A 25,533-nucleotide genomic window follows, 5' to 3' on the forward strand; every position below is an offset into this window, starting at 1 on the left:
ACAACATTTTTTTGAGATCTTTCCATACACAAAATCATAAAAAAATATAAGCGAAGATATTTTTGAAAATTTGCAGTCACTATTAGAATTGTTTGTGGAAACTTGTTGAATCAAAACATTTTTTGTGTAAGCCCTAGGAAAAGTGAAAAAAGTAGATTTTTACATATATTCGAAATATTCAATGTGTACTCTAATGGGTAAAGAAAAGATTTATATCATTCAAACGGCATTTCGAAGACCTTTCCATTGATACCAAAATGTAAATGAAGTAACTTTAAATAGCGAGGAGATTAAACTTTAGTTTTGTGTAAATACTTTTGACCACCTCGGTATAACGAATATAAGAATTAATATGGTTGACCTGTTTAATGTTTGCCAAACAAAATCTGTTATAAAGTTATACATTGCAGAAGTCATCTTAAATTTAAAAACAATAAAGTTACTACTATTTGGCTATGTCGACTTGACATGTTTTATAAGATTGCCGCAGGTACAACCTGTGCGTCTTGATGCTTCTCCACGCTCAGCTTATGCGTATTGGAGCGATAATGCGTTCTCAGATGAGTTTTTCGCTGGAATGAGCGCTGGCAGAGCTCGCATCTGTAAATATGCAAAACAAAAATGGAAATTTAGCAAATAAATGTAATGCTCCATTTGTTCATACTTGCCTGAACATACGCTCGCCCGTATGCACCAGCATATGATTCTTTAGTATATAGGCATTAGTAAAAGCTTTGCCGCATTCCGCACAAACAAAAGGACGCTCATTGGTATGGATTCTTTCGTGCTTTAGTCTGCCCATGTAGCTCACATATCGGCGATCACAGTAGCGACATGGAAACGGTCGCTCTCCAGTGTGGGTGAGAATATGAGCACGCAGCTCAGCAGCGGATAAAAAACGAGCCTCGCACTCTCTATGAAATTTAATACAAACGGTATTTTATGTACATATACAAATGCAAATGAAAATATAGACAAGATATTTCAATGTGAAATTGTTAATTAAGTGACGTATTCCCCTCCAAGGGAAGGGGACATAGGGATCCACCACAAAGGCAATATTGTTGTAGCGCACGAATGGTGAATTATTTATCACCTCACCAGGTTCACCAAGGAAAAGTTTACGTATTCACTCCACCAAATCTTTTTAGTTTACCACAACGAAAGAAATAGAGAAATTTAATGATCTATACTTCTATACTCTACGTACAGAACAATATGAGGACTCAAATAGAATGATGGTGGAAGAGAATTTTACCATGCACAAGGCAGAGGCTGTGGTGAAGGATTACGTCGAGGTGAATATATAGCTCTGGAGAATACGTACCATTTTATTAAATTCACCTTCTAATACATTATCTTGTTTAAATTTTTCCCCATGGTATTAATATTGGATTCTTACTCGCAGCCAAAGGGTCGCTCTCCCGTATGTTTCCGTATATGACGATCAAAGGAGGCCTTGCTGTTTACATGTGTCCCACACAACTCGCAGATGAAGATGGCCACTTCCTGCTTGGCTTTAAATAGCATTTTGCATGCTTTTGTGGAACTCATGATTGGCTTGGAGGACGCACAGTTATCATCACTTCCTTTCATTTCGATTTTAATATTCACACTATTGTCGGTATCGACATCTGTATTGGCCTGTATTACATAGTCTATATCAAGATGATCATGTTCTTGAGCTCCGTCAGCTTTGGCAAATTGGTTGATTATTTTGCTTTCTTTAATCATAACTTGAACTGTTTTCAGCGGTTCATCGTCCGAGTCACTGTTTCTATACGTGGTAATGACGGATTTATTGCTGTTCTGACGGATGGGCGACACTGGACTGGGACTTGGATTCTCTTGCTCGCTTAACGAAGAGTTTTCACAGCCTTCGACAAGTAGCTGCCATTTCTTTTGGGTTTTCATACAAAGTCTACGAAAGGACATGGCCACTTTGAGGTCCGATTGACAGCAGAAACATTTTTCTCGCAAGTATTGCTTCTTCCACAAATCCGGCACATTTTAATTAACATGGTGAAAACGCATGGACTCTATTGTAATTTGAACTAATTGAAAGGCACTTCCATGCCAAAATGTCGTCAAACAGCTGCGTTGACAGTCAAACAAAAGCGACGACACTCCCACACATCGTTTGCCCGCAAGCTATTAACGGTTATTGCAAATTTCGAATGCTGCCACAGGAATTTATGACCAATTTAAAAATAAAATAAGACAATTGGGGGTTTGGTTTTTTCTATTTTTATTTGAGTTTAAACTAATAATTTTATAACTATATTTTAACTATTATTTAGATTTTGTATAATACTAATGATTTTGTTTTTGAACAGATTATGGACTCATTCATGCCTGGGAGCTGTTATTGTCCTCGTACGATTTAATCTGATTGTGTTTCAGCTGCAAGTCCTTATGAAATAGTATCTCATGACGCAATGCATCCGCCCTCTCACGCACAATCTTCAAATCCAGCAACTCCAAACGGCGCTTTTCAATCAGCACACGATAATGATGCAGTTCCTGTTGCCGCTGGCGTAATGTTGGCAAAGCGCGGTTGGGACTTCCATTTGATGCTGACTTACTGCTGCCACCAGCACCTCCAATCGAAGACCCCACTGTCTTTTTATTACGACGTTTGAGTTTTGCATTTGCATTCTCATTTCTGGTTGCTATTTGGCTATAAGTGGATGTGCTCTCGTGCGGATCTGCTTTAACACTTAGTACTTTGCTAGCCTTCGACGATTTTAACAGAGGGATTCGCAACTCAACGGACCCGGAACAACATGAGTCGGTTTCATCTGGAATACACATGCGGTGGGCGAATGTGGGGGCGACTTCGCGAACTACAGCTGTCTGATAGGGAGGAAAAAAGCACGTCTCCAATTTTAGGTCGGCAGTGGCCAGGTTTGCCGATTCACATGGATTTTTAAGAGATTCATGCGATGGCTTGTAGCGCAGCGCAAGACTGGGTGATGTTTGGATGCGCAGACGATCAAACAGGCGATGCCAACATGCCACGATGCGAGCTCTCCTCTTGGTGGCCAGTTCCTTGAGAGACTCATGCGACGGCTTGTAACATAAGCCCAGACTGGTTGATGACTTGGTCGCCCCATTTTCCACACTCCCCTTCTTATCGGCGGAAACATTCGCTTTGCTTAATCTGGGCAGCTCTTGCTCGGAATTAAAGCTGTCTGGGTTGGACGGTGACACGAGTCGATAGTTGACCACCGAATCAAAGACTTCCTCCTCCTCTTCGCACACCTTCCACATCACACGACGACTGCTGCTCGATTGTGATTGGCCAACATTTTCCACTGCGAATTTTACAATTAAATTTGATTATAATACACGTATAATGAAATCTACTTAAAAGATAATTCGTACCAGACTTTTGATTCTTCTCCATTGCAAAACTATGCTACAGAATGCGAGATCCTCGGGTGTTAAGTTCAAATTGGAGCCAACGGAAATGTAGAACAACAAATGTGTGTGTCGTGTATTTTTTTCTCCTTTTAAAAGTGTAACAAAAATATTTAATATATGTTCAATCCTATAAAAATTAGCAGAGCCTACTGATTTTACCCATACCAAAAAAAAAATAATTATGAATTTTCGTACTTTTTTCTTGTTCTTTAATTAATATTTTCATCAAGTGTATATAATTTTTCATAAAATCTTATTTTTGTTTATATTTTTATTTGTTATAACTAAATTGTGTTACATTCTTTGGTTATTCGACTTTCGACTAGCGCATTTTAAAAATGTATGTTAACATTATGCATTTCAACAAAAAATATATATAAATATTATACAATTAAAGTTGTCAACATAAGGTTAGTTCATAGTTCATTGGGTTTCAATAGGTCTGTTTGCCCTTCGCCTAATTGATACTTGGATGAGGGCATGAGATTATTCTTCTGACTAGATGGCTTCATAAGAGAAAGCCTGAATTGGGATTCCCAATGATGTGAACATCATTGGACTGAATGGGGTATAAGTATAGTTGGTTTTCGGTTTGACTTACATTTGCTATTGCTTTTATGCTAGATTTATATAAAGTATTTTATTAAAGTACACACATTGCCTTTTGAAATTTCTTGAAATATTTTTTTTAACTGTTTGTGGTTGAACTTTAAAATTGCAACTATTGTTTTCCTTTTCTCTTTATACAATTACAATTATATTTTAATATACCCAAGAAGTAAAGTTATTTAGTTTTTATTTATCTAGGGCTTTTACATAAATACATATATCTTTTTATGTATACAAAAAAGTTGTCATACAAATGTGAAAATCATTCAAGTTCATAATTTATGTTGTTTTTCTTGTTGTCTTGTCATATTGGTTCCAATTGATGCTTAGATGTTAACAAATTTTCTTCAATATAAAACCTTTATAAGTATACATTTATTATACACAAATAGAGATGCATATATATATATATATATATACATATATGTATGTATATTTCTTAATATATTTATATGTGGCTTGGGGACCATTTCATTTCTCATATCTTATTATTCAATTGTTGATTTTTGTTTGTTTTTTTTTTCAGTTTGCTTATAATCGTATTGCTAATTTCTGTTTAGTTTTTAGTTAAATAGTTAATGTATAAATGTCTCGTCTTGCTATTTTGCTTGTATGTTACTAATCATAAGTTATTGGACGACACATTGAGAAAACGAAGACTATGGCGTACCACACCTCGGTCAAGTATAGCGCGATCTGCAGCGTGCCAAGGCAATATTCAAGACGCAGCTTGTAGGTCTGCAATATCAGCAGATATAAGACGGCCACAAAGCAGGGGATGGTCAAAAAGACCGACAGTATGGCAGACCAACCTATAGAGATAAAAACAAAGAGAACGAGAGTGAAAATGAGATTAATGAAAATTCAACAACACATTGATAAGAACTATAAATAGAACTCTCTGTCTACCTCGCTCTGCCAACGTCCCCTTTCGTCCCATTATCAAACGTAACGTCTCTAGCACTATAAAGCTTATCATTATGGCCGAGTCCTGGGCAAGTGCGTGACCCGTGTAGCTCAGATTGATCGCCTTCAGCAAACCCATGGCCATTTCACAGCAGGCAAACATGCCAAAATAGAAACTATTTAAATAGATTAACACCTCGTAGTTCATACTGGGATTTGGCTTCTTTGGCACAAGCGGCGGCGGTCGTTTTGGCGGCATTTTAACTAACTTTTTTTATTTCTACCTTCCCAATTCAAAACACTGGTGATCTGCGTAAATTCACTGTAACACCGTGATCCCGGCGGAGATCGCAGTGCGCGTCGCGTTGCTTACGTTGGGCGCTATATTTTTAGACTGACGACCATAATAATAATGTGGACCTGCAGTGTTGGCCATTGGCTCAGTGGCCGTCTCTCATTTTGTTGTTGCATTTCATTTAAATTATGTGCTGTTGGTCGTAGTCGCCTTTGGATGCTTAAATTCTGTTGCGTTTAGCTCTATTCATTTGGTCAGATATGTTTAATAAATGACATTCCCCGTTATTCTTTCAAATAGGTACAACATTACTATCATGAAATAATTATAGTATGCATTGATAAATTCTAGATATTAATAATGATCCTTTAACATTGACTTTTTGAATTTAACTCTTTATATGACATTATTCTTCTATTTTGATGCGGTTTTCTTTATTATTTCTTTCTTTTCTTTTCTTCAATTCTTAAAATCACAAACCTAGGGGGAAACGCGATAACTGTCTGGAAAGCATATGAAAAGTTCTAATTTTTCAAAATTTAAAAATATTATGTTGCAAATCTACATGAAATCAAAATTTTCCCTATTTCTACTTTGAATTTTAAAATATTTTAGTTTTTTCGTTATACGAAGGGTAAGGCTATACATAATTAGACATTTAATAAACAATTTGTCTCCCAGTTATTGTTATTGTCTAGCTGGCCTAAAGAGAGTAGCTGTTGGTCCCGTATATATTACACTTGAATTAGAAGTGTACATTGCACCGATGATGAGAAGCGACAACGAAGCCAACCGATGCTGCTTCTGCTGCACATAGACTTCTTATGTGACCAGTGTAAGTGTACTTGTATATGCATATAATTTTAGATCATTATAGGTGTATAAAAATACACCAACAACGAGCGAGTCCGGCGACAACGACGACAAAGGCCGGACAAAAGAAAGAATGCGCTCTGAATTCAAATCAAATGCCGCTTTTGATCGAAACGGACAAGTCGCGTCGCACCGCATCGCATCGTGTTAAACAGTGTAACATAAAGCTTATATAAGATAGAGACTTTACTAAATTGTTTTCACATCATTACAAACCTCGTTAGAAAAGCGTTTGTTCGGTTTCTTTGTGGATTTTCCATATTTGGTTTGTTTGTTGGTATCGGATTTGCGGTGTTGTTGTGTTGTGTTGAGGACTGACTGCAGTAAATACGCCAGCGTATTTAAGTTGATCATCTAATATCTCATCTTGTATCGATCCCTAAAGTTGCATGTTTGTGTGAGTGTGTGTGTTTAAGATTAATGTGGCTTAACCAACATCAAAATAACTCAATTTAAAAGAAAACTGTTTGACATAATTATGCCAAAAGGCGCGTTGTCGTCGTCGTATTGCTCCAGCTTCAGCTTCAGCTCCAGCTGCACTTGCTGCTCCTGTTCCTCGTCCTGGTTCAAGCAATGCTGCTGGTCGCCTTGTCTTTGGCATCGACGTGGCAACGTTGATCAACTGCTAGGTGTATGTTACAGGTCGACACATTGTACAAATGAATATGCTGGCGTAGACTAGTTCAGTACCTTGTAGGATGATCATTAAGGCACTCAGAAGAATTTCGAGTTTGAGAACAAAAGTTTGAAAACAACACAAATAGATAACAATAGCAAGACTGGGCAGTGTTAATATTACGGATGCGGTTGCTTGCCACCCTGTGAGGGAAAAAAGAAAGTGAGATAAAGAGCATAATTAGTATACACAAAAGTTTGAAAGCTTTAATCGAAGAACGAAATTCTTCAGTCTCATCTTAATTATACAAAATTATTTTAAAATATGCGATTTAAAATTTGAAGCTTATATTTTCCATTAGCGAATAAAATAAGGTCTTATGCAGTATTTTCTCCCAAAACATAATCAAATATTCATACATTTTTGGGAGATTTTCGGTTTGTTTCGATTTCTGTGGCACTCCTGAATATGTATTTGCAAACCGATTACGATGAATTTAATCTTTTTTGCAGCTGTACAGTTCTGCGAAAATTAACAGTTATCTGTACTACGATTTGACTTTAAATCATTTGTATTTATTTCATTATAAAGACAATTCTCAACTGACAAAGGTTCTATAGTTCAATATTCAATATTAAAAAAATACATAGTTGGAAAGACAAATACCTGATTATGTTAAGTAAAAAGAAAATAAAAGAATAAATTTAGGTTTTTTGCAGGAGAAGAAATTTTTCTTGGATTTTATTATTATTTTTTCTTGTTTTATTATTGTAGATTTTATTTGTGATTTGACAATTTCTCTAGCTCATAAAAATTTGTGTTTGTGACCTCGATCCAACTAATAACCTAATTTGTTTTGCGAAAGTATCGTATCCAAAATCCTTATTTGATGATGGTAAAATATTATAGCGGAAATCGCTATAATTACGCCAGAATCTCACTGTCAATTTTATCGTATGTGATATGTGAAATTATCGTATGTCCCATACAAAATTCACAAAAAATTTATTTTGAACACCAAATTTTAATTTTTTTCATCGGTCAAAGAATACATTGAATTAAATTGTACAGATATTAATATGTGAAAATTATTTTTGAAGATAGCCCTACTAAATAGATTGAAGAAAATTATGAGCATACTGCTTACTGAAACTTATCCTTTGACAATCAAAATTAATTACCAATTCATCAGCAAATGCAATTAAGATTTTCTTTTTCAATTTAGACTTTATCCATAAACAAAGTCCTCCATATCTCTTTTAGTTAAATATTTCTACCAAAAAATATAAGGATTTAACAAATTTAATTTTTTCAACTAATATTCTCTCAAAATATCATGTGGAATGCCTAAAGAATAAAATCATACTTAAATTAACCACTTTTATAAAGTTTTTTTTTTTTCCAATTTGCAATGTTTTCAAATGCATCTTATTTACATTTGTAAGTTTGAGGAAAGAAATAGAAAGCGTTAATTCCAAAATCTCTTTTTTAAAAGAAAAGATAATTAATCCAACCAACCAAGTCTTGTCATCGTCTTAGAGTTAGTATTTTGATTCAGTAAACTGTGACTAATGCAATAACTTATAATCTTTTTTGTACTTGGAGCATTAGGAATAAATTAAATTGAATTAATCATCGAGTGATTTCCCAAAATGATCGGTAGTTAGTTTGACATCAGCCATAAAATCACAATAAGATTGAAGTTTGGAGACTGTGCAAGTCCCTCACCGAATTACAATAGAGTCCATTTCTCCTATACCTTCTTATAGCTATACGTTGCATATAGGTGAACAAACATTTTTTTTTTATTGTTATATTTTGTATACCGAATTAATTAAGGACAAATAATGAGTCAAGACGATATTCCGCATGAAAATCGGTCAGTTTGAAATCAGTCAGATTTTTTGGCAAATTATACATTTTATGTATTTTGGGCATGTCTAAGCCTATACCCTGACGTACTCCTTAGCTATACGTTGCTTATGAGGTTAACAAAATATTTTTGTTAACTATTTTGTATACTGAATAAAGTTTGAGACCAAATAATGATCAAGACGATATTCCGCATAAAGAATCGGTCTTTTATGAGATTATACATGTTTATGTGTTTGGATACGTCTAAGCCTATACTGGACATACTAAGCTATACGTTGCTTATGAGATGAACAAACATTTTTTTTGTTGTTAATATTTTGTATGCCAGATTAGTTTTAGAGACCAGAGTAATGATCAAGACATTCCATGGCAATAATCAGTCAAGTTTTGTGAGGATATACATGTTTTGTCTTATGGAGGCATGTCTAAAGCTTCATACCTGACGTATAGCTAAGCTACCACGTTGCTTACTTAAGTTAACAAAAGTTGTTTTGTTGTGTAACTATTTTACATTATACCAGATTAATTTAGAGACAAATAATGATCAAGACGATATTCCATGAAAATCAGTCGTTTTTGGCAAGAAATTGTGTGTTTATATGTTTAGGCATATACTACCTGACGTATAGCTATAATGTGCTTATAGAGATGTGAACAAACGTTTTTTATTATATTTTTTGTATGGTCTAATTAAGAGACCAAATAGTAGAATCAAGCATACATTGTATGAGGTTAACAAAATATTTTTTTTGTTATTTAACTATTTTGTATACAGATAATTGAGAGACAAATAATGATCAAGACGATGTTCGCATGAAAATCAGTCAAGTTTGGCAAAGTTATACATGTTTATGTGTTTGGGCATGTCTAAACCTATACTGACTATAGCTTTACGTTGCTTATGAGGTTAACAAACATTTTTTTGATGATAACTATTTTTGTATACCAGATTAATTTAGAAGACAAATAATGATCAAGACGATATTCCGCATGAAATCAGTCAAGTTTTGTAAAGTTATCATGTTTATGTGTATTGGATATGTCTAAATACTGGACGTATAAGCTATACGTTGCTTGTAGGAGTTAACAAACATTTTTTTTTGTTGTTAACTATTTTGTATGCGGAATTAATTGAGACCAAATAATGATCAAGACGATATTCCATGAAATCAGTCAATTTTGTAAGTTATACATGTTTATATGTTTGGCATATCTAAGCCTATATGACATATAATATACATTTATTAGGAGTTAACAATTTTTTTTTTATTGTTAACTATTTTGTATGCAGATTAATTTAGAGACCAAATAATGATCAAGACGATATTCCGCATAAAATCAGTCAAGTTTGGCAAATTATACATGTTTTTTTTGGGCATGTCTAAGCTATACCTGACATATAGCTAGCTATACGTTATAGTTAACAAAAATTGTTTTGTTGTTAACTATTTTGTAACATGCAGATTAATTTAGAGACAAATATTGATCAAGACGATATTCCATGAAAATCAATCGGTCAGAGTTTTGTAAAAGTAACGCCATGTTTATGTGTTTAGGCGTATCTAAATATACCTGACGTACTATTCTACGTTGCTTATAAGGTTAACAAACATTTTTTGTTGTTAACTTCTTTTTGTATACCAATTAATTTGAGACCAAATAATGATCAGACGATATTCCGCATGAAAATCAGTCAAGTTTTGCAAAGTTATACATGTTTTATGTGTTTGGGATATCTAAGCCTATACCTGACGTATATATTTATACGTTGTATAAGTTAACAAACATTTTTTTTTGTTGTTAACTATTTTTGCTATACCAGATTAATTAGAGACCAAATAATGATCAAGACGATATTCCGCATAGAAAATCAGTCAAGTTTTTCAAAGTTTACACCGCATGTTTTATGGTAACATAAAGCGTAATAAGCCTATATTATACATTGCTTATGAGGTTAACGACATTTTTTTTATTCTTCTATTTTTGATTCAGATAATTTAGAATAAATAATGATCAGACGATATTCGCATGAAAATCAGTTTAAGTTTTGTAAAGTTATATGTTTATAATGTATGGGCATGTCTAAGCCTACCTGACATATAAAAGCTATACATTGCTTATAGGGTTAACAAAAATATTTTTGTTATTCCTTCTTGTATTATGAATTATTAGAGACAAATATTATGATCAAGACGATATTCCGCATGAAAATCAGGTCAAGTTTTAGCTTAAGTTATACATGTTTATGTGTTTGGGCATGTCTATTTCTACCTGACGCCAGCGTTGCTTATGAGGTTAACAAAATTTTTTTGTTGTTAACTATTTTATACCAGATTAATTTGAGACCAAATATAGTCAAGACGATATTCCATGAAAATCAGTTCAAGTTTTGTAAAGTTATACATGTTATGTGTTTGGACTAATAAAGCCTATACTGGACGTATAGCTATACGTTGCTTATAGGGTTAACAACATTTTTTTGATACATTAACTATTTGCCGCAGATTAATTAAGGACCAATATTGAACAGACGATATTCCATTAAGAAAATCGGTCAAGTTTTCATAAAATTATACATATTTTATGTGTATGGGCATATAAACTATACACCTGACGTATAGCTATAAATATACACACGTTGCTTATGAGTTAACAAAATCAAACATTTTTTTTTGTTTATTAACTATTTTGTAATATGATTAATTTAGAGAACAAATAATAATCAAGACGATATGCATGAAAGTATTCAAAGTTTTGTAAAAGTTATACATATTTATGTGTTTGGATATATCTAAGCCTATACTGACGTATAAGCTATACGTTACTTTTAAGTGTAAAATTTTTTTATTTATTTAACTATTTTACATGCTACCGAATTAATTTAGGATAATAATGATCAAGACGATATTCCATAGAAAATCGGTCAAGTTTTGTAAAGTTATACATGTATGTGTATAGGGCAAAGGCTAAGTATACCTGACGTATGGCTACGTTGCTTAAGGAGTTAACAAACATTTTTTTTTTGTATTACAACTTCTTTACCAGATTAATTAGAGACCAAATAATGATCAAGACGTATATTCATGAAGAATCCGGTCAGGTTTTGCCAAGTTATATGTTTATGTTATGGAATATCTAAGCCTATCTAGGCATATAGCTATAAGCCTCTTACGTTGCTTATAAAGGGTGCTGCAAATCAAGAACATTTTTTTTATTGTTGGCATATTTTATACCAGATTATAAGGCAAAATTGATCAGGAACGATATTCCATGAAGAATCAGTTAAGTTTTGTAAGTTATACATATTTATGTGTTGGTGTATCAGCCTATTGCCCTGACGTACTTAGCTTCTCCACGTTAAATAAGTCTTAAATTTTTAATTTTGTTAACTTCTTTTGTATCTGGGTCAATTTAGAGACCACCAAATGTGTCAAGACGATGTTCCGCATGAAATCAATTAAGAGTTTTCTGTTTATAATGTATAATGGGCGCTGGCTAAATATCTACCTGACGTTAAGCTACGTTGCTTATGAGGTTAAAATTTTTTGTTATTAACTATTTTTATTATACGAATTAATTTAGAGACCAAATAATGATCAAGACGATGCTTCGCATAATATCCAATTAATTTTGGCAAAAGTATGTTTCATATTTTTGCAAGTAGCCATGGGCTAAACCTATATCTGACATATAAACTACACGTTGTATGGGTTAACAAAATTACTTTTATTTATTAGCTATTTATACTGAATTAAATTTAGAGGACAAATATTGAATCAGACGATATTCATCAAATATTCATAGAAAATCAGTCAAGTTTTTGTAAGTTATGCTACATCTTTATGTATGTTTTATGGATATCTCTAAACTATGCTGGACAGTATATATACGTGTATGGGGGGAACCAACATTTTTTTTGTTGTTAATTCATAAGCACATGGAATTAATTTGAGAGACCGATAGTCAGAAGACGATGTTCACGCATGAAGAATCAATGGTCGTTTTGGCAAGTTAGCATGTTTTATCTGTGTTTGGATAATCACACAAGCCTATACTGGTTGTATATATACATGCTTATGAGGTTAACAAAATTTTTTTGTTATTGCTTTATTTTGTATACAGATTAATTTAGAGATAAATAATGATCAGACAGTATTTCATGAAAATCAGTCTAGAGTTTGGCAAGGAAGTTATACATATTTTATATGTTTGGACATATCCAGCCTATACTGGACGTATAAGCTATACGTGCTTATGAGATTAAGACAAACATTTTTTGTTTTGTTAACTATTTTGTATGCCAGATTAATTAAGAGACCGATAATGATCGAGACGATATTCCGCATGAAATCAGGGTCCAAGTTTTGTAAGTGCCATGTTTATCAACCAATGTATAGGAATATCTAAGCCTATATACCTGACATTATAAATACTATACGTTGCTTATGGGGTTAACAAAGTATTTTTTTTCTTTACTATTTTGTATACTTGAATTAATTGAGAGACCAAATGTGAGTCAAGACTGATATTCCATGAAAATCAGTCAATTTTGCAGCAGGGATACACATGTTTTATATGTTTGGATACATCTAAGCCTATATGGACGCCATAAGCTTCTACGTTTACTTATGAGGTTAAAGAAAACATTTTTTTTTTTTTATTGTACTTCTTTTGCTGCCAATTAATTTGAGACCAAATAATGATCCAAGACGATATTCCGCATAGAAAGATGGTCAAGTTTGTAAGTTATACATGTTATATGTATAGGCATTTCTATTATACCTAACCGTATAGCTACTACGTTGTATGAGGTTAACAAAATATTTTTGTTGGCCTTAACTATTTTAGCTATGTCAGATTAATTTAGAACAAATAATGAGAATCAAGACAGTATTCCACATAGAAATCAGTCAAGTTATGTAAAGTTATACATTTTATGTATTTATGCGTGCTCTAAGCCTATAGCTATAGAATTCTTATAGGGTTCTCAAACATTTTTTGTTTTTGTTAACTATTTTGTATACCAAGATTAATTTAGAGACAAAATGATAAGACGATATTCCGCATGAAGAATCGGTTAAGGATTTTTATGTAAAGAGGATGCCAGCATGTTTATGTGTTTGGGCATGTATACAAGCCTATACCTGACGTATCAGCTATACGTTTATACAAGGGTGCAACAAAAATTTTTTTTGTTATTAGCTTCTTTAATATACTAGATTAGATTTAGGAATGATAATGATCAAGACGATATTCCGCATAAGAAATCAGTCAAGATTTGTAAGTTATACATATTTATGTGTTTGGGCATATCTAAGCCTATACCTGGCATATAAGCTTTTACGTGTATAAGGGTTAAATAAAATTTTTTTGTTTATTTAATATTTTAATATACTGAGGTCAAATTTAGAGATGAATATTGATCAAGACGATATTCCGCATGAGAAAATCAGATCAAGTTTTAGCAAAATTATACATGTTTTGTGTATGGGCATGTAAGCCTACCACACAGCAACTACATTCCCAACCCCCCAGTTAACAAAATTATTTTTGTATTAACCTATTTTATCTGAATTAATTTAGAGACCAAATAATAGTCAAGACGATATTCCATAGAAAATCAGTCAAGTTTTGTAAGTTATATGTTTATGTGTTTGTAGTGCTCTCTAAGCTATACTGGACGGCGTTGCTTATGAGGTGAACCGACATTTTTTAACTAGTACTTTTGTATGTAGGTCATTTAAGACCAAATAATGATCAGACATTCTTCCATGCAGAAAATGGGTCAAGTTGCAGCAAAGTTATACATGCACTTATAACATGGGCATGGCTAAGCTATACCTGAAGCGCATGGCTATACGTTTATGGGTAAAAGATGACGACACATTTTATTGCTTCTTTGTATACCGAATTAATTAAAGAGACCAAAAATGATCAAGACTGATATTCACATGAAAATCAGGTCAAGTTTTAAAGTTATACATGTATTTTATATGTATGAATATCTAAACCTATACGGCATATAGCCTATACACGTTACTTATAGAGTTAACAAAATTTTTTTGTTACTTCTTATCTGGAGTGTTAGGAAGACCAAATAATGAATCCAAGACGATGTCACTTGAAAATCAATTAGAGATTTTGTAGTTACATATTTTTTATTGTCTTGCCGATATCTATTTCTCCCTGACATCATAACTATATACACAATTTACTTACCAAAGTTAATAAATTATTTTGTTTAACTATTTTGTAGTGTTAGAGATGAAATAATGATCAGACGTCTTATCCGCATGCAGAAAATCAGGTCAAGTTTTAACCAAGTATACATGTTTATGTATTTGCGATTATATTAAGCCCTACTGGACATTTGCTTATAGAATTGAACAAACCTTTTTTTATTTCCTTTAACTTTTTTGTATACAGATAATTAAGGACCAATAATGATCAAGACGATATTCCATGAAAGTCAATTAAGTTTTGTAAATTTTCCTGTTGATTACAGCATGGGCATGTCTAGCCTACCTGACGTATAATATACGTTGCTTATAGGAGGTCGCTCAAGAAACCTTTTTGACATTGCCCTATTTTTTTATACAGAATGTATTTTAGGTGGAAATAATGATCAGACGTCTTCACGAAATCTAGTCAGGATTTTGTAAGAGTTATACATGGCACATGTCATGGGCATATCCTAAAGCCTACCTGACGCCATAGCCTCACGTTGCTTATAGGGTTAACAAAAAATTGTTTTCTTCTTGTATACCAGGTCAATTTTAGGAGACAAATAATGTGTGAATTAAGACGATATGCGAAAATCAGTCGATTTGCAGCAAGAGGTGCCATGTTTATGTGTTTGGATATGTCTAAGCTATACTGGACGGCGTGATTGCTTGTAAATTGAACAAACATTTTTTTTTGTTTATTAACTTTTTTGTATACCGAATTAATTTGGCGAGATGAAATAATGATCAGACTTGATATTCCACTGAAAATCAGTCAGGATTTTATGAAGTTAATACATCACTTATGTATGGGCGCTTCAACTTCTCTACAAACATAGCTATACGTTGCCCATGAGTTAACAAAAATTTTTATTCTTCTTCATATACAGATTAATTTGAGATAAATAATGATCAGAACGTATTCCACATGAAAATCAGTCCCAAGTTTTTGTTAAAGTGTATGATGTGCTTTTTTTATGTAACAGGCATGTCCTAAGCCTATACTGACGTATACTTCTCACATTTGTATGAGTTAACAAAATTGTTTTTTATTTGGTAACCTATTTTAACATACCAAGTGGATTTGAGACCCAAATAATGATCAGACTGAAGAATATGAAAATCGGTCTGATTTTGTAGAAGTTATATATTTATGTTTTGGATATAATAGAAGCCTACTGGACGTTGTATAAGGTGAACAAACATTTTTTTGTTCTTAACTTTTTTTGTATGCCAGATTAGATTTAGTATATATAGCCATTACATATAATACGTTGTATTTAACTCTTATTTAATATACCAGAAACGAAATTTATTATTATTATATTCTCATTCAATGTATTGCAATGTGAAATTCATGTTCTAATTCAAGGACGTTGCAGGTTAAAATAAAAATATTTGTATATTCCTACGTATTCCTCATTTACGGTAAATTTAATTTCCAAGCGACCACTAACATTTATAGAATTTCAGCATTGTGCATTGTGTATACAAGAAAATGTTTTGAATTTTAGAAAAAGAAAAAAAAATAAATACAATTTATAATTTCACCGCATAGACTTTTCAGAAAATGTTGCAATGCTTTGCTTATCGTTCTGATTGTTTAGGTGTGTGTGTGTGTGCCATATTTAATTGCAAACATTTATGTATGCATAAAAAAACAAACAGGCACAAATACATGCAAACGAGTAAGCCAAATGTTTTGATAACGAAAAATGAGCTAAAATTAAAGCTTATGGCCAGGCGCTGTCCTGACAGCCTCACATGATGCATGTTAATGTGGGTGTGTATTTGTCTATGTGAATGTGTGAGAGTGTGTGTGTGTGTGTGGAAAATAATATTAATGCTGTGCAGACGCAATAACCAAAAATATTTATTATTTATGCGGAATAAACAGCCAGCGGTAGCAGCACACACACAAAATATGAAATTAATGCAAAAATGACAAAAGCAGCGTTCAAAAGAGAGTAGCCAAAGTAAAGAGCGTGCGAGTACATTCATATGTACATACGCATACACATGTATGTCAATACATACATACATACATACATACAGTGGTTATCAGCTTATTTGACAGTAGATGAATATATATTTTTTAATATGTATGTCTGATTTTCATTTCTTAATTTAGATATAACATGTACTAAAAATAAACTGATATATTTTACTTAAATTTCAGCAATTATAAACAAGCAACAACAATCTGCGATTTAATTTTATTTATATCGCCTTTCCATTAAAAGACAAATTAATTTAATATTTGTAATATGTTATAGTAGTGGATGAAATAAGGTGGAAGCCACTGTACATATGCTTGTAAGTGAATGTATGTTATATGTATGTGAATATGGGAATAATGAATGCCGCCAGCTCAGTTCCAACAAAACATAAAAGTCAAACTCAGGCCCAGCAAAATATTCATAAAGAGCAGCAAAAACGAGCTAACATTATGCAGGGAGATCTGCCAGATATCGCCACATATAAAAAGACATTTTTATTACCCAAAAAAAGAGAGACAGTGAAAGAGCAAGAACAAAAACAAAATCAAAAAGAAAAAATATAGCAACAACAATAATATGCGAGCGCATAAAAATCTATATAATTCATAAACCCACACAAACACAACGACAGAAACAGAAACAAACACGTACGCCGCGCTTGGCGGCCATATTGGGTCATAAAAAGCAAAAGCACACAAACACACACACATATAGAGAAATATAAAAGCCTGACCACAGACCAACAGCAACAACAACAACAACAACTAGGGAACAAAAGTGACAGCCGCAGCAGAAAAAATTTTATGACGCAAAACTTTGTGTAGCAGAAACATATAAAAAGTGTTGCATATTTTCAGGCGGCAACATAGAAAATTGTCCCTTTGCTCCTCTGCTTGTGTGTGTTGTATGAGTGTACCAGTTTCGATGTGTTGCTGCTTTATAGGCGTAGAGCTTTGTGTGTGTGCTCTGCGGATAGGAAAAGAGAAAAAATGGCGCAGTTTTGTAATTTGCTAAAAAGGCACATAAAAAGCAGTCGCAAAGCCAGCAAAATGTATACAAGCCACAAATAATGCGCGTCCATTACAAGTCTGTTACACTGTTAGGAATTCATAAAGTTAGTCAAGTTATTCTTATGACGTTTAAAATAATTCGCTTATTCAGTATTTAAAATTTAAAATATGGATATGATTATTACATTTTTTTTGACCTTTTGTGAGACTATTACCAATTTGAAAAAAACCAAGGAAATCATTTTTTTTTTTAAATAAATGATTTAAAAAACACTAAATATGCGAACATTTTATTTTAATCATTAACATACTGTCGTAACGTACATCGAATGGTAACATAAACAGATAAAGTTTTACAAAGAATATCATCTTAAATATGAATAGCAGTAACATTATTCTGCGCTCACAAAAGTATACTACATCATTTTAATTCGAAATTTTCAAAATTTTAAGGGAAATATTTTAGCTACTTGCCCAATTAAGTCCTTTTGGTTTGGGTATTTAATAAAAAATTTTAAAGTCTTATCACTATAATGCAACATTGAAATCTATTTTATTTATTTATCTATTTATTTAAAAAATCACTAAGTATAAAAATTAAGTTAAGAATTAAAAATAAAATTAATATTAAATTTAAATGATGAACTGTAAAGAAAAAATAAAAATTAGATCTGGGGTATGCAAAAATTATAAATGATCCAACATTTGTTGCAAGGATTGGGGAAAACCCAGAAAAACCCAACCAGATCAATAAAGATTTGTGTTGGTATTAGTAATAGTATTAATATTAGACTTTTACAATGTAATATAACAAGTTATTAGTATTAGTAAGACAGGGATTTAGCGATAGGTATCGGAAAAGTGAGGAAGGAGGGAAGGGAGAGAGAGTTCTGAGGAGAAAACTTGAAATAGGCTATTATAGTTGGTGCTAAGAACACGAAGCGAACTGTGTGAAGCCGAATCAGCTGTGCATGTAGATAAAAATAAAGGCTTGTAATTCCTAGTAGACCTGTGGGGACTGAAATGTGAGGCGGGCCAGAAGGGAACTAGAATCGATCTCGCCAATAATCAATTTGTGAAGAAAAACAACACCGAGAGTTTTCCAACGATTAAAGACGGAAGATTGAGAAGACGGAGCCTATCGGCGTACGGTGGTAAACAAAGGTTGGGATCCCAGTTAACCACGTAAGGCGAAAAGCAAGAATTGCTTTTGAACTGATTCAATTTGGACTGTTATTTCTCTCAGCGTACGCTTTCACAGTTTGCACGTCCAGTTAAACATTCTAAGCAGAGTTTTGGAAGGGCTGCCAGGCTTCTCTGTGTTCCATTTTGGCAAACGATATTAGCGTCTAACACATGGCCAACTCAGCGGCACTGACTGGGGGCGTAGAGGCGTGGCCTGGCGCACGTTTGAAAAATAAAATAAAGCTGCTGCGCCTGCCAAGCAACCTCATCCACAACCTCATACCTATCCCCATCTCAGGTCCAAGACGACGCAGTGTTGCACAGTTGTCTCATAAAAATATGCTTGAAATTGGTTTTCTATGTGAAGAAAACAAACGCAATGGAAGCAAAAAGTTGTTAAAATCCATTTGGAAATATTCGACTATGCGACACCCTTTACACTTAAATTGACAAAGTGTAAGTGCTGTCTAACTTGGATATCTAACTACACAATTAAGATATTAAAATATTCAAGTTTCTATTGTAGATTCTAATTTACAAAAATGTTATTTTATTTTTATTTGCTCAACCATTACACACTTTTTTTAAAGTTAATTTAGAGACCTATTAAACCCTTTATAAATACAGGTATAAAACCTTTTAAAAATTAGTATTTATGTATATACACAAAATAAATCAGGGACGGTAAATAATGAATTTATCTTTTTCAATTTAAAAAAATCACTCATTTCTAATAACTTTAAAGGAGCGTGAAATATACCCAAATTTTTATTTTAGGTTAACTTATGCAAATTCACCATGATCTCCAAATTTATGATTTTTATTATTTTACTCATATTATAATGATTTTTTTTAAGTAAAAAATAACCTCAAGAAGTAATCATTATTTTTGAGCAAAAAAAATAAAACTCATTAAATAATTATTATTTCTTAAGTATAATTTTTTAGCAAAATAAAGTTTTTATTCGACTAGGAATAAATATAAATTTTGTCCATATTCCTTATAAAAAGTCAAAATAACAACTTGAGTCTAATTTTTGATCAAAAAAATAAAACTCAAGGTAACAAAATAACAACTTGAGTCTAATTTTTGATCAAAAAAATAAAACTCAAGGTACAATCTGTTTTTTGTGAGTTTTATTTTTTTGCTAAAAATAATGATTATATTTTAGTTTTTGTTTTTTGCTCAAAAGTAATAAGTAATAAAACTTATAGTAATTACAGTCCTTGAATTAATCCTTTTTATATTTATTGATTTAAATCTGTTTATTTTTCAAGGGGCTTATATAATTAAAATAAAAAAAAACCGAATCTCAATCCGACTGGATTCTTAAAGGGTATTCTTTACAGGGTATATACAACAAAAACTCTAAGCAACATTTAATGTCGCCAGCGACATCAACAACGGGAAATGTCGCGGCAGGCGCAGGCCATGTGCTCCAAGGACCACGCTTCACCGAGCAGTAGTTGAAGTCGTCCAAGCAGCCAACATACTATAGATGAATAGGAGTGGTTTGAAGAGGAGTGGAAAAGAGAGAAGGGAAGAGGAGCAGAGAGTGGCGGCGTCGACGACTCGTTCGCTTTTGATTGTTTTGCAAACAAAGCGAAAGCGAAACAACCAACCACCCACACAAGCCCTAACACACACACACATCGGGAGAGACTTTTTGCGTTCTTTTTTTTGGCTAAAAGAAGAAAGGAAAAAAAGTTGCAACTTTTTTTGAGGGTGGATTTTCATTTTGTATGCTTCATGATTTGGAACTTTATTCGCCAGTCGCCCCTTAGCGGGCTCTACGTGTATAGCTTTGTATGTGAGTGTGCGAGTGCGAGTGTGTGTATGTGAATCTGTATTTGTACTGTATTTGTACGTATGTGTCAGTTTGTTGTTGCATTTGAGCTGCTGCTGCTGTTGTTGTTTTTTGTTGCTGCTCTTTTCCCATTCCCCTCATCGATTTTCGGTTTTCATGTCGAGCGATTTTTTTATGTAGATTGGCCATTATATGAAATTAGTTTTTCTGCTGGATTTTCTCTTTTTGCACTCGTTGATCGCCTGACTCTGTGTACGTGTGTGAGTGTATGTGTGTTTTTGAGAGTGTGCCACATAGAAATGGCGTGCGCCATAAAATGTTATTGGCTGCTGTTAGTAAATGTGAGTGTGTGGAATGGTTGATGGTTTTTGATGAGCCTGGAAAGTACTTATACCATACACACATATTTATATACATACTTTTTACGTACATATGTACATAAAAAGAGAAGAATATACAGAAAAAACAGCACTGATTTTGTTGTATGTATGTGACTGCAATTCTACGCGAATTTTAGAAAGTTTTATTTGTTTAGTTAATTCACTTCAAAAATGTGAAAGGTGTTTAGCCTTGTAATTATGTTATATCCGATATAATTGAGATAAATATTTATTTTTTATAGATCTGTAGATCTGTCTTAGATTACTAACTGAAAGATAATTTCAATTTCAAGTTAATTGTATACAAATTCAAAATAAATTCAAAATGATGAAAGTCTGGTGAAATTTAAGTAATTGTTGAACGATCCAACATGCGTTGTATGTGGATTGGGGAAAACCACAACACAAACAATATCATAAAAAAAATAGAGAATACCGTGAATTTGTGAATATTACTTCTTTGAAATATACTTAAATTAAATTAAAACATAATTATCTCTTCTCCCAAGCCATTGTTATATTATTTTTCCTTATATTTACCCAAAAATTTCCATAGCATGCTCAAAAAGTATTTAAGTACAATGACCGCGATCGCAAACAAGATTTGGTATTTTTATCAGCAAAACATTTTCGAAACTCAAATATTTTTTTATAAATCTCATCAGAAGCTAATGACTCGAGGTAAATATTTGTCGAATTGATTTGTATTGGAATGTTTTCAAAGCGAGAGTTTTCGATAAGCTATGACAAAGACAGAAGGAGGGCAACATAAAACAAATGTCACAATACAAATGATCAGCAGCGAGAGTTGCTTATCTTTCAAAATATCAATTGCAATTTCTCAAAAATGTTCTAGATAGAGCAAATATATGCGTTCATTGATTCCAGATTTATTTTAATAAGCCTGAAGTCAGACAAAAAGCAATTCGCACTTTACTTCCTACCCTTCTGTGGCATCCAAAATGAAACCCATAACGGACTATTGGAAAAAAAACAAATGTGTTGCCAACAATTCGAATGCGAGTGTGTCTGTGTGAGTGTAAGTGGGTGTGCTTGTGGGGGTGTCCAAGAAGTTGTTATTTTGCAGGAGGTTGGGGTGGATACTGGCCGCATAAATAGCCAGCCGTGGCAAGGGAGGGTTACTCCTGTCTTGGGTGATAATTTAACAACAAACGAATGCGAATGCTGTTTTTGTATTTTACTTATTTTCGTCTTTCTTCCTTTTTTACACACACATAAACATCCATGACACATACAGGAACGGGGCGTGGCAGGAGAATTGTTTGGTGCAAAAAGCAAGAAATACATATAAAAATATACGAGTACTCATTATGATAATACGAAAATAAATGACACTGGTGTTTATACTCATACTCGTACTCATAGTGTAACGGTAAGTTCCGAGTCTATGTGTGTATCCATGTATGTGTATCAAAGCAACTGAAGATTAACGGAGCCGCTATTCGTATACCAGAGTATGTATGTGCCACAGATTGCGGTGCATGTGACATTCCGAATACTCTACAATGCTTCAAAGTCAGAAATATATAAATACTGATGTAAATTGAGATGTGGTTGAGAACTGTTCAATTTTTCGGTTATACGTCCGAAAATACTGTCAGAAACATCAAAATCTTTTGCCACAAGTTCAAATTTATTTAAAATATGCTTTACTCAAGGACGTAACCAGGATAATAATTAGGCTGGTGGTGGTAGAAATTTGTATATTATATAATTTATTTTGGTTCTCTTTTTATTTTAAGAATAATGTTAGTATATAGACCTAACTTAATTTTATTTCCACAGCAGTCGCATGATGTGGAAATCAATTAAAATTAAATTCCACAAAACATCATTGTGCTTATAGCAACGTGTTTTTTGCCATCTTCGTAATATTTTAATTGAAATCTTAAACTTAATTTTTATACTTGGTAATTTTTCCTTTGCCGACTCCTTTTAGTCGTGCAAAAATAAATAAGCAAATTTATCAGTTTAAAAAAAAACTAAATTATAATTAAACCTATTACTTCACATCAGGTTTTCTCTGTTGGATATATATTTAGTCGACTTAGTCGACTATTGTTTTTGTATAGAACAAAGAATTTATAAAATTACTTGAATTTTTAAGTCAAAAAATCGAAAATACTCAATTTTTTTGAATTCATTATTATTACAAATTCATGCCTTGATTTTATTTTATTTTTTATTTTCTTATTTTATAAACGTAAAATTATGTACCTTGACACTGCCCAACTTCAGGTGAATCATTTAAAAACATGAGATAATCATCACTCTCTAAATTAGTCTGTTTGCTTATTCTCAATCCCAAATCTTGTGCACTGATAAGTTCAATGTCTGTCATAACATGATTTTTTTCAGGGAAGATAAAGTATTTCATCATGTAATTTTAGTTGAACAACAGTGCCATATTGACAATGTTATTTATTTTATATAATAGTATAATAATTCAGGTATTAAATGCCCAATTGATGAGTCTGTTTTACCCATGTAATCATTAATTCTAATCACGCTGATTTTCGGGTCTAAAATTGATAGGTACAGATTGTTGGTATACATATGTCCTCCCATTCACCATAGTCGTTGTTGTTGTAGTTGTTATTGTTGTCATCGACCAACAAATGATCCATACCGTTCATCATATTGTTGTCGTTGTTCATATTTGCACTTTAACGCAGAACTGATCTCGTTTTATGAGCGTGTGCCGTATTTATATACCATCATAATCAACAAAGTATTTTCTTATCAATATTTTTATTCTCAGGCGTCAGATCGATTTTATAGCATTTGAAAGGTATAGTCTTAACTAAGAAAATTGCATACTAAGTTTTTTGGTAAATCACCTGGTTCATGAGATAAGGGGGTGTAAGTGGGGGTGCCAAATTTAAAATGATTTGATCGGATAAGGCCGTTGGAGCCATTTTTGCTTCCAAAAAATCTTATCAAAAACGCGCATTGAATGTTATCTCAATCATCATAATCCGACAACTGGTTTAAAAGATAATTCAATTTGAAATTTTTAGTGGCCTCCACAAAATAAGATACAAAGTTTGCATTTTCTTTGCATCAAACCTTTAAAAGCGTTACTTCCTGACCAAATTTATATAAAATCGGTCAACTATATCACATAGCATCATGGGAACGATCTGTCGAAAATCAAGTTTTAGTAAGAAAAACGGTTTTGTTTTTGAGATATTTCAACCAATCTGACAAATAATTAAATTAAAATGTTCTAATACATGACATTCATCCCTAGACTTTTACCTTGCAAAGAGGGTTTTTTTTTAAATTCATAATTGTTTATAAATTTCTATGTAGCGTATTCGACTTTCAGTATTGCCGTGCTGTGTCGTAAGCCGTAAGTATCTTAAATCTGTCATTTCAGAGCGTACATTAGAAAATAAAATATGCTGCCTTTCGGCCTTGCTTTCGTTTTATGCCAATCTATGTTATGCTGTATTGTATTGTGTTGTGTGTTATCAACCTGGTCGGCATAACTAATTCAACTTTTGGCATACGTTTGGGGCTCGGTTCTTGTCGTTTGTTGACTGCGTCTAATAGGCTCATATACTTTTCGTAATCAGTTCAATTTTTTATTCACGTTTGCGCTACGTTTTCCGGCTTAGTCTGCAGTACACAAAATGGCTGACGACATTTTCCATTAGCGACATATTGTCACAGTGGTTGGAGCAGGAACTGGGGCAGATGTCAGTGTAGCTGGCCAGCCATTTAGGTAATCTTTTTGATCATCGCCGTAGGGGGAGTAACTGCTAAGCTGTAATGTAGTCAAGTAAGAATGCCCGACTGCGAATGAGCTCGACTGTGAGATACTCTCTAAGCAGTTAATGGAACTAAGGAAATTATCGCTAGATATTGGTAGACTCTTTATATAAATTTTATTGCTCCCAAAGAGCAGTTGCATTTTTGTTAAAGTTTTTCATTTGCTTCTGCTGAAATCTATTAAGGAAAGCTAACAGAAAAATAACATTTATAAATTGTATATAGAAAAATAAAACTATAAATTTAAAAATCTTCTTTTTATTAAATTAAATTTTGAAAACATTTGATCTTTTAACAAGAGCTTGGTCTTATTTGAAATGTTCTAAAAGACCAAGATGTGTTATCTTAATCTAAGAATTTTATGTTCTCGACGCATTTTTTAGACCAAAGTCTTAGTTCTGAGACCAAAATCTTAGTTTTAGAACACGTTTTTTTCAATCCGTGTACTCCATTTGAATTTAAAGGCACTAAGCAAATGTTTCTCTAGACATTAGGAGAATATTTTTTTAAATTTTATGGTTCCCAAAG

At 32.8% G+C, this 25,533-nt stretch overlaps 3 protein-coding genes across 5 annotated transcripts; all 3 read right to left on the reverse strand.

Moving 5' to 3' along the window:
- Positions 1–347: 347 nt before the first annotated feature.
- On the reverse strand, positions 348–1,998 carry LOC117782739 (transcription factor Ouib-like). Of its 2 annotated transcripts, XM_034619771.1 has the most exons (4): positions 1,403–1,998; positions 669–914; positions 469–600; positions 357–386 (listed from the first exon to the last, which is right to left on the reverse strand). In XM_034619771.1, exons 1-3 carry the CDS (start codon positions 1,933–1,935, stop codon positions 474–476), a joined length of 906 nt encoding a protein of 301 aa, XP_034475662.1. In that variant the 5' UTR covers positions 1,936–1,998; the 3' UTR covers positions 357–386; positions 469–473. The 2 variants fall into 2 exon arrangements, with proteins under 2 accessions (XP_034475661.1, XP_034475662.1); XM_034619770.1 differs by having other exon boundaries at positions 348–600.
- A 303-nt stretch (positions 1,999–2,301) lies between these two features.
- Positions 2,302–3,565, reverse strand: LOC117782737. The gene is made up of 2 exons (XM_034619768.1): positions 3,388–3,565; positions 2,302–3,317 (listed from the first exon to the last, which is right to left on the reverse strand). Exons 1-2 carry the CDS (start codon positions 3,407–3,409, stop codon positions 2,350–2,352), a joined length of 990 nt encoding a protein of 329 aa, XP_034475659.1. The 5' UTR covers positions 3,410–3,565; the 3' UTR covers positions 2,302–2,349.
- Positions 3,566–4,523: 958 nt separating this feature from the next.
- On the reverse strand, positions 4,524–6,968 carry LOC117782743. 2 transcript variants are annotated; one of them, XM_034619775.1, is made up of 2 exons: positions 4,945–5,553; positions 4,524–4,847 (listed from the first exon to the last, which is right to left on the reverse strand). In XM_034619775.1, the coding sequence occupies exons 1-2, from the start codon at positions 5,198–5,200 to the stop codon at positions 4,654–4,656; spliced, it is 450 nt and encodes a 149-aa protein (XP_034475666.1). In that variant the 5' UTR covers positions 5,201–5,553; the 3' UTR covers positions 4,524–4,653. The 2 variants fall into 2 exon arrangements, 1 of the variants encoding a protein (XP_034475666.1); XR_004617326.1 differs by lacking the exon at positions 4,945–5,553 and adding an exon at positions 6,326–6,968 and having other exon boundaries at positions 4,710–4,847.
- Positions 6,969–25,533: the final 18,565 nt, after the last annotated feature.

Source organism: Drosophila innubila, assembly GCF_004354385.1.
Source record: "Drosophila innubila isolate TH190305 chromosome 2L unlocalized genomic scaffold, UK_Dinn_1.0 5_B_2L, whole genome shotgun sequence".
In the NCBI taxonomy this organism is placed as follows: domain Eukaryota; kingdom Metazoa; phylum Arthropoda; class Insecta; order Diptera; family Drosophilidae; genus Drosophila; species Drosophila innubila.